A 10803-nucleotide genomic window follows, 5' to 3' on the forward strand; every position below is an offset into this window, starting at 1 on the left:
AAAATTTCCCTTCTTCCCACAAATATAGTAGAATTTTCTCTTGTCATACAGTCCGAATTTCTTACTCTACCCTTCCTAATGCAGGTACAATCATAGCTAGGTTAAGCAAAAAGAACATTAGGTCAGCTAGAATAAATGAAGTTAAAAATAGTGGATATGGTTATATGAATACAAATAATAATCTAGCAAATACCAATAATTTTACTACTAATAATTATATAAATAGAAGTGAAAATAACAACGACAATAGAAATTATGAGGATAATAATAATATGCTTAGTCCTGCCAACCATAATTTTATCCAACAAACAGAATGCAGCAGTAATGATGTTGTGGTTCTAACTGAAGTTGATGATAGGCTCAACTCCAATGAAGATAATAGAAATTTGGGACCTAGTTCATATAATGTCAATATGCCTAATGTTGGAGGAATAATTCTAACTGATAGCACATCAGGAAACGAGTTAAATAATGATGAAAATGATCAATATATACCTAATAGTAGAATTGAGGAATTGATAAATAATGTTAGTGTAAATAATTATAATAATAATAATAGAGATATTAGAAATAATATAGGTGGAGTTGGTAGCACCACTAGGTACAACTTCAGAAATAAGTCCCATTGTCCCTTATTAGGAAATTGTTGCACCCGTAACGTAGTGTACAGATGCATTATTAGTACAATAACCGAGAATTATATTTACATAGGATGTAGTATTAATGTGAAACAGAATATATAACCATAGGTCTTCTTTTAGACTAAGACATAAGGCTAATAGTACGACATTAGCAAGTAAAATTTGGGAGTTAAAAGATAATGGTATTAATTTTAGCCTTAAATGGGAAATTATAAGAAAAGCTCAACCTTATAGAAATAGTAGATATGGATGTGAATTATGTTCTATGGAAATATATGAAATTTTTAAACTTAGAAATAATCCTAACCTAATTAATAATAGATTACACCTTCCTAATTAATAATAGATTAGACCTTAGAGTATCGTGTGTACATTGCTCTACTCGTACTTTTAAATTCAAATTCGGTGTGTGTATATATACATGTATGTGTGTGTATATTTATATATAATAAATTGAAAGGGAGGCTTATTAGCAATTAGAACCTAAAGGTAAAATTAATACAGATCACAAAGCTGACAGAGGGTACTGACTAGCACTGCTTTTGCTAAAAATAAGACTTAAAACAATTCAAAAGCACTATTTTAATGACTAACAAAGGGAGGTAAGTCCCCAGTATATATAGTCAGATCACGATTTTGGATTTTGATGAAGACCATCTTAATCCTCCTTAGAGACTCTTAATGCTTTGGATTTAAACTTAACTATCTCTGTCAGTCTTATAAGAAAAACTGTTAAAAACATGTACTGATTTTCAAAACAGTAAAAACCCTAGGCATTAAGAGTCGCTGATGAGGATTAAGATCGCGATTTCAGATTTTGATGTAGACCATCTTAATCCTCATCAGCGACTCTTAACACCTAGAGTTAAACTCAACTACCTCTGTTAGTCTTATAAGAAAAACCCTTGAAAACATGTGCTGATTTTTCAAAACAGTAAAGGTGTAAGCTACAGATTAAAAGGGTAGCTTATTAGCAATTAGAACCTTAAGACAAAATTAATACAGGTCACAAAAGTGACAAAGGGTACTGACTAGCACCGCTTTTGCTAAAAATAAGAGTTAAAACAACTCAAAAACCATAAAAGCACTCTCTTAATGACTGACAAAGGGAGATAAGTCCCCAACATATATAGCTGAATCGCAATTTTGGGTTTTGATGTAGACCATCTTAATCTTCATCTGCGACTCTTAATGCCTAGGGTTAAGTTCAAAAGCCTGCCTAGATATGGAAAATGCTACTTTTCGGGAGGTGTATCAGAGATGGCAACATCAAAATCTGGTAGGATGGTATTTGGGGCTGGTTATGCAAGGACCTTGGTTTTCTTGATGTTTGCTGTGAGGCCAAAGTGATGGTAGACCATAGCAAAGTTGTTCACATCTGTGGCTGCAAAACTAGGTCTCTATATCATCACAACATCCAAAAATTAGAATGCTTTCACTAACAAAAGCTTTATTCAAGCTTCAGCATCAAATGGGAACACTCAACAACAAAGATCTGCATACAGGATACTAGCAGGCATATGGAGTCATCATGAGAGAATGCATGTCATTTCAAGGTCTTCCTCTTGACAGCATTATTGCACACTGTTCACCCACTCCCTGGGATGAGGCCCTGCTTGCTAGATCAGCTGATTCCTACTCAGTATTCTTCTAGCCATTTCTCATCTTTCTTTAACCAAATCCAGTGGCTTGCATTCTCCACTGTAGCCTGAATATCACTGATGATGGTTCTGCTTTACAATGAGTTAAACCTAGTGATCACAACCATTGCTTCAAACTGTTTCCAATGAATCCTCTACATTCAACTTTGATCAGATAATGTTCTTCTTTCTATCCTACATCTTTACATTCCTTGAGGTGTTTATAATGGTTGATCTTTTGAGTCTGAGCAGTGTCCATGTAATTTTCATGAGAAACTGTTAACTCAATCAGATTTACTACTTTCTTTTTCTCACACCATATGATAATATCTGGTTTCTTTGTAACTAGAATGGGTAGAATTCTTGTCATCCTGATAAATCTGCAGCCACCTCACAACAGTTATTCCACTTTCCATCATTCACAGGAAATTTCTTCTTCAAATAGATCTGCTGTCCTCAATGTATGAAGGCAATGAAATCTGTAGCAGGTTTCTTCTATGGTTTCTTACCACTGTTGATTAAAACAATTTGGTTCTTTGCATCATTGAAAAAGATCTTAAAAAGCAGATTCAGTGTACCTACTTTCTCCACATCTGCATTTATCACTTTTTGATGCATGCCATCTCACTAGGTTTGTACAAATCAAAAACTTCAGACATGATTTACTTCATTTCCATTGTTCATTCCAACTTATTTTTCTCTCAATTATGTTTTCCTCCCATCTTGACATCTGACCTTGTTGAGAACATTGAATCAAATGAAGCTCTTTTGTCTGTTTCTTTTGCCTTGACACTGTTACTAACAAAAAATTTGTATTTGCTCTGCATCATACTTGAAAATAGCCTGAACTGATCCAAGCCAAATTCAAGTCCCTTCCAATCAATTTACATGGCACCTCTTAGTGAGTAACTGAAAAGAGGTCATCAGTTTCTGCCCTTAGCTTCATGGTTGTTTTTACATCTAGTGGATTATGCCTTATTTTTCTATCCTTCAACTCTCTTAGTATCATCACTATTTGTACCTTCCCCACTTTATAAATTTTGACAACTGACACCAGCGGTAATTGTAATGAGCCTCTTTTGTAATAAAGAGCTGAGCAGTTCACTATTTGAGGTAGACCTAGCCACTTCCTAATGATCACATAACACTTTTGCTGAATAATTTTAACCCATGACAGTACTATCTTGTATATTAATAGTGGCACAAAAGGTGTGGATATAAGCCAAATTGTAGACACCATATTTTATACTTTGAACCATCAGTTTGACCCATTAGTCCATCCTCAGCTTGCTTCATAATCTGCATCCCACAACTTCTATCTGACAATGCTCCAGTGTATGCATGCTCTAAACTCTTAGCTGGTTTGTTCTTGACTTTTAGAATACCTTGTCATGCTATTTTAAATTTCACTTCTTTCTGCATTCCCCTAATAACTGTCAGACTGTACGACCTTGTTCTGAACTACATTTTAAACCACTTTAGCAGCTCATCTAGCCTTGACAGGGTATTCTGCATAACCCACTTATCTAATTAACAGCAGTATCAGATCATCCATGAAGGCCTCTTAGGTGACTAAATATGGGCCACTTGTTCTGACAAGTCTGTTGTTTTTAAAATCATCTCCATGACTAGGATAGACCATGTGACTGATATTGTGCAGCCAGCCACAATGCCAATCTCCAGGCAGTGCCAATCTGTTGTGAAGTTACCAGGTATAAATCTCATCTCAAAACTGGCCTAATATTTCTTCATTAATTTTATCACCTTCTTCAGTATGTGGAAGTGTTCCATGGTTCTCATCAGCTATTCATGTGGCACTGAGCCATATGCATCAGATAGATCAAGCCATACCATGTTCAGACATGTTTTGTTCTTATTTAGCATCCTGTATTGCTTTCCAAATTGAAAAGGAATGCTCAATACATCCTGTGATTCTAAAGATTCTGGCCTTTTGAACAGATTCATCCATATATCCATTACTCTGTGGAGGCGCAATGGCCCAGTGGTTAGGGCAGCGGACTTGCGGTCATAGGATCGCGGTTTCGATTCCCAGACTGGGCATTGTGTTTATTGAGCGAAAGCACCTAAAGCTCCACGAGGCTCCGGCAGGGGATGGTGGCGAACCCTGCTGTACTCTACCACCACAACTTTCTCTCACTCTTACTTCCTGTTTCTGTTGTGACTGTAATTCAAAGGGTCATCCTTTTCACACTGTGTCACGCTGAATATTCCCGAGAACTACGTTAAGGGTACATGTGTCTGTGGAGTGCTCAGCCACTTGCACGTTAATTTCACGAGTAGGCTGTTCCATTGATTGGATCGACTGGAACCCTCGTCGTCGTAAGCAACGGAGTGCCAACAACCATTACTCTGTAGGTATGGCACTGTTTTTTTTGCAAAACTGTCATTCATGTTCAATAAGAATATCTGTCTAAACTGTTTTATAGTCTCTGCATTGGCTTCCTTTGGAAGGTATGTGCCTTCTGCATTACATCAATCCTCCACTAGAGCCTCTTTACACCAAAGCTATTGGAGCAGGACAAAAAACTTCTTTCGTAGATGCTTGCAGTACTAATATACCTTATATGAGATTCCACCACCTCCTGGAGCACTGGCTTTTCTCACGAACACATTTACCTCTTTCTCCTTGATGTCTCTAATCTGAAATTTGGCATCAGTTCTAAAAGATGCATCAGTCCATTTATAGGTGATAGTTGCTGATTACAGTTTGGATTGTTGTGGGTTTCTTTGATGTGAGTATCCAGTTCTTCTTTTGTGCATGATAAAGTACCACTATTTGATTTAGTGAACAGATTCTTTGTCACCTCATATGGGTTCTTCAAAAACTGTTCACAAGTCCTTTTGTTTTCTTTTCTTCACTCATATCAGCAGATATTTCATTGCACAAACCAGCATTTTCTTTTCAAATTCTCAAACAGTAGTGTGAGATCAAGTTTTTCATCTTCCATTGCTTTCTTAAGCTTTTCTTCTCCATCCTCAATAGTTTCATTTTCCTGTTCCTCTTGCTTGTTCCACTCTTTCCTTTTACCAATTCCTGTGTTTTATATTGAACTGGATAGCATCACTAGTTTCTCTACTGAGGATCCTATCATTTCATATAAAGCTTTACATACTTTTCAAACTCTTTATATTTTACTTTCTCACTAGCCTCAGTTTCTTGTGAGCATTAAATTATGCATCAGTCTCATAACCTGTAGTTTCCTCGTGAGAAGAGCTCTTGCTGTAGCATTTATTGATCTACTGTGGTTTGCTTCCAGTGATGATTTGCTATGTGTTTTATAATCAGATGATCCACACTGCTCTGCCCTCTTCTTGCAAGTCTTTCCCTGATGTATAAAAAAGCCTCTCTTGGTAGCAAAGATCTTGACTCCCTCCTTCTGGTCAATCATGGGGTTACCATGCACTAAAAAAAGATTAAAAAAACTTTATCATATGCTAAAGGAATGAATTGTTATTGCTTGGGTAGTGAAAGAATATTGTGGCTAGAGAGCTAGGTTATATGTTTTTTTTTTTTTTTGGTATTTGACTTCAAATCTAACCAATGAAATTAAATACTGGAGGAAAGAGTTTTGTAACTTGACTCTACCTGTTCATCTTTTCTAATAGGTGGGAGCCAATGAGGGAAAGTTTATGGGATTGTTCAACCTGCTGGAAATAACAACCAAATCTCTTCACCAATAAAGGAGCTAGCTGTTCTTTGATTGTTCAACCTTCTCAGAATATCTGCCAGATCCCATTAGACAAAGCTAGAATGCATTTGCCTACAAGTCTGCTTGAGGGAAAATATCTTTTGTAGCTAAATGGGAAAACAACTTTATTTTCTGTTTACATCAATTTTATGTCAATTTAGACATATGTGTATTACTCAAGAAGGGAACCAATGACAGAGTATGGGATTGTTTGACTTGATAGAATTAGTATACAAATCTCTTCACATGTATTGTTCAATAAACTGTTTTACGTGTCTGTACTTATTTTTTCTGTCAAGCTTACTAATGTGCCAATGTTTAGAGGTACAGTCTTTGGCAGGCTTGAATTCATGAATTTGAGATCAATGAAAAACAGATTGAATAGATAACTCCTAAAAATATTTCACCATTGTTTTTACAGATGTTACATAACATTAACTCAGTCTCTTCACCTTATCATGAGTGGTGCCCCTGCTGGTCCAGCTGGTACTGGTAAGACAGAAACAACTAAAGATTTAGGAAGAGCATTAGGAATCATGGTATATGTTTTCAACTGCTCTGAGCAAATGGACTATAAGGTGAGTATTAGCTGTTGGTATTAACCCTTTCGTTACTATATTTCTGACCAAAATACACCCTCATGAATTTCAATTAAATTCTAAAATAATCATGAATTTAGACTAGTTTCATTAAACAATTGTAACTTTTTTACTTATCGACATATTAATGTGATATTTGGAACATAATTGAAGAAAGGGTTCTTAATCAATTCCATTGCATAACTTTTGTCTTAAAGTGACTCTAATTACAGGAAAATTCAGGTAAACCAAGTAAAATATAAAGATATTTAAATTTTGTTTAATCATCACCATAGAAAATGAGTCATCAGCTAATATTCAATTGGGTATGCAACAAAATTTTAATATAAAAGAATTGTGTACATTACTAGATTATCAGTTGAATTTAATGCACTGAAGAACAGGTGTTCCATAAAGATAAAATAAACTGAAATACTAGAATTTGTTTTTGAAGAAAACTAGAAAATTAAATACATCATCATCATCATCGTTTAACATCCGCTTTCCATGCTAGCATGGGTTGGACGATTTGACTGAGGACTGGCTGCACCAGGTTCCAATCTGATCTGGCAGTGTTTCTACAGCTGGATGCCCTTCCTAATGCCAACCACTCCGAGAGTGTAGTGGGTGCTTTTACGTGCCACAACTTAATGAAATATATTTACACACATACATGAATACACAAGACTGTTATATTATTTTCTTGTTTAAGATTCTACTTTTATTTTATTTCATTTTATTGTATTTTATAAACCCATTTTAATCGTTTAATTTATAGATAATTCGATATAGGGTGTTCTATTTTGCATGTCTTTTATCTGAATTTTATTATTATGCACTCAGCAATTTTTTTATAAAATGTTGTTTGTATATATGCGTCAGGACCTAGACATGTTTTTATGTGGATGTTTGTATTGTTGGCATGCATATGTATTCGTATGTATGTGTCTATATATATGTGTAAGTAAGCATATATGTTTATACTTGTACATATACATACATCTAAAATGTGTATTTATGCTAATATACACTTTTGTATACACATGTATATGTAATTTTCTTTTGTGTACAATCATTACACATATTCAGCCACCTATCTTTCTTTCTTTCTTTTCCTTTCCTTATGGAAAGTATTTTTTCTCCCCCTATTTGTTACTTGTATAGAGTCCTTTAACTTTGCACTTCTCTCCCCTCCTCTCACTCACTTCTTTCTCATGCTAACTGTTACATCTAAGATCACTCCTTTTCTTTTTCTTTCCCCCTCTCTGCGTTTTAAAATTCACTTCTCATCTATATGTATACACCAAGTAATTTTTGTATACAAGCATGATTGCGTACATATGTATATCATCATCATCATCATCATCATTTAACATCCGCTTTCCATGCTAGCATGAGTTGTGTATTTGTGTGTATATTTATGTCTTACATATATATATGTCTGTATATGTATGTAGTCTGTGTACATCCATCTGTGTGTCTTGATGTATACATGTATATTGATGGTTTAGTATGCGTATATACTATTGTAATATATCTATGTAATGCAATATGAAAATTTTAATTTTAATTTTAATTTTTGATGTATTAATTGAATTGTATTTTGTATATAATTATTTGCAATATGTATTTTGAATCCGCTCTTTGATTTAAGGTTTTCCTCTATTTTTATAATATGATGAATATATATCGAATTCTCTTATTTTGTTCATTGCATGCTTAAGACCGTTAATTGAAAGGATCAATGAAACAAATCCATTTTTAAAGATGTATCCTTTAACTAGGTTTGATCATATCGTTATTTCTGTTTTATTTTAACAAAACTGAACAAATGAATGGAAACATGAAACTCTAAGTAACAGCTTTTATTATATTTCTGCTGCTTTTAAATAAAATATTTATATATATATATTTATATAGTCCTCCAGGCGATAACAGAGGAATTCAAGACAGGGTGCCCCTGGGAGCTCCTCTATGCTGACGACCTTGCTCTAATTGCTGAGTCACTATCAGAACTAGAGGAGAAGTTTCAGGTGTGATAGCAAAGACTAGAACCGAAGGGCCTTAGAGTCAACCTAGCTAAAACCAAAGTCCTAATAAGTAGGAAGGTAGACAAAACACAAATCTCTGCTCGATCTATAGAAAAGGCGTAGGTAGAAACTCTATAAGAAGTACCTAGTTTAAGCTATGGACACATAAGAGGTGCAGCAATATCAAAGGAATGCTAACTGAGAAGATAGTTTTTGTATGTGGGAGATGCTCAGGAGCAATAAGCACTGAAAATGTGCAGAGAACAACTTCCGCCACATTCCAGGGAGAAAAACTAGAAGTAGTTGATAGCTTCCGTTACCTAGGTGACCAAGTCAGTAGCAAGGGAGGGTGTGCTGAAAGTGTAGCTGCTAGAATAAGAATAGCCTGGGCAAAGTTCAGAGAGCTCTTACCTCTGCTGGCGACAAAAGTCCTCTCACTCAGAGTAAAAGGCAGACTGTGTGATGCATGTGAATGAACAGCTATGCTACATGGCAGTGAAACATGGGCCGTGACTGCTGAGGACATGTGTAAGCTCACAAGAAATGAAGCCAGTATGCTCCACTGGATGTGTAATGTCATTGTGCATACTCGACAGAGTGTAAGTACCTTGAGAGAAAAGTTGGACCTAAGAAGCATCAGATGTGGTGTGCAAGAGAAACGATTGCACTGGTATGGTCATGTGGTGAGAATGGATGAGGATAGCTGTGTGAAAAAGTGCCACAGCCTAGCAATTGAGGGAACCTGTGGAAGAGGTAGACCCAGGAAGACCTGGGATGAGGTGGTGAAGCATGACCTTCAAACATTAGGCCTCACCAAAGAAATGACTAGTGACCGAGACGTTTGGAACTATGCAGTGCATGAGAAGACCTGGCATGTCAAGTGAGACCATAATCTGTAGCCTATGCTAGGTGTGTAACCAGCCCACTTATGCATACCTTCCTTCATTGGACACTAAACTCTGCTTGCGAAGACCTGTTGAGGCAAGTGAAATCGAAATCGAATCAAATTCGCAAATTCGATCACTGGCACCCATGCTAGTGGAGCGCTAAGAGCACCATCCAAGTGTGATTGTTGCCAGAGCAGCTGATTGGCTTCCATGCTGGTGGCACGTAAAGAGCACAATTCAAGTGTGATCGTTATCAGCATCACCTTACTGGCACTTGTTCTGGTGGCATGTGAAAAAACATTCAAGCGAGGTCGTTGCCAGTGCAGGTGGCATGTAAAAAACACCATTTTGAGTGTGGCCATTGCCAGTACTGCCTGACTGGCCCTCGTGCTGGTGGCACGTAAAAGCACCCACTACACTCTCAGAGTGGTTGGCGTTAGGAAGGGCATCCAACTCTGCTAGATCAGATTGGAGCCTGATGCAGCCTTCTGGTTTGCCAGTCCTCAGTCAAATCGTCCAATCCATGCTAGCATGGAAAGAAGACGTTAAACAATGATGATGGTGATATATATATATATATATATATTTATACATATAAATAATCAATATAAAATATAAGAGAAATTACCTCTAACAGGCAATTTCTACACGCTAGAAGACGGCCGATATATATATATATATAATGTTTTTGGATTCTGTCATGGAGGAAGCTGATGTTCAATTTACGTGTTTGCTGACTATACTGTTTTGGTGTCTCTCTTGTTTATAAACAGGTGTAGAATTGGTTGAATGTGGTGTAGAACATTAAGTTGACAAAACTTTTAGAATGCGTTATAAGTTATTTATTAAAATGGTAACATTTGATATATCACAGTAGGTAAACAATACTAAATGAAAAAATGTTTAAAAGAAACAAATGCAGTTGCAGTATTTGTGATGTATAAATTGTTGTTTGTGTATCTATGTGTTTTCGTATGTTTGGCAAGACAAAGCATGTGTGCAAAAGAACCTTATTTGTATAGCTGTTGTTCTAGTGATGTGTGCTCTTAGATTAGTAGTAGTAGTCAGCAGTCAAAGACGTCTTAATTAGACAGAAGATTGTTCTTGCGTAGCATAGCGTATGCGGCTGTGCCACCAACTCTTTGCTCTTGGCCGAAATGTTGCTCTATTTGTGTGGTCACAGCACTGACAAGTCAAGCTCTGTCTGGCTAGCGTTCCCTTGATTTATGGTGTCGAAGGTCAAGTGTTTTGGCCGTTAATTTTAGGCAAACATTTTCCTTGACATATGTTATCTATGGTGAATTTCCTTAGTTTTGA

At 36.1% G+C, this 10803-nt stretch overlaps 1 protein-coding gene across 3 annotated transcripts in view; it reads left to right on the plus strand.

Annotated features, from left to right (window-relative positions):
• LOC106876453 (dynein beta chain, ciliary) overlaps positions 1-10803 on the plus strand; it is a 628322-nt gene that overhangs the window by 224611 nt on the left and 392908 nt on the right. For all 3 annotated transcript variants that reach the window (XM_052969374.1, XM_052969385.1, XM_052969379.1), the window contains one exon: positions 6413-6569. In XM_052969374.1, the coding sequence (XP_052825334.1) occupies positions 6413-6569 (157 nt within the window). The remainder of the gene's footprint in view (positions 1-6412; positions 6570-10803) is intronic.

This window comes from Octopus bimaculoides, chromosome 1 (assembly GCF_001194135.2).
Source record: "Octopus bimaculoides isolate UCB-OBI-ISO-001 chromosome 1, ASM119413v2, whole genome shotgun sequence".
Taxonomy (NCBI): domain Eukaryota; kingdom Metazoa; phylum Mollusca; class Cephalopoda; order Octopoda; family Octopodidae; genus Octopus; species Octopus bimaculoides.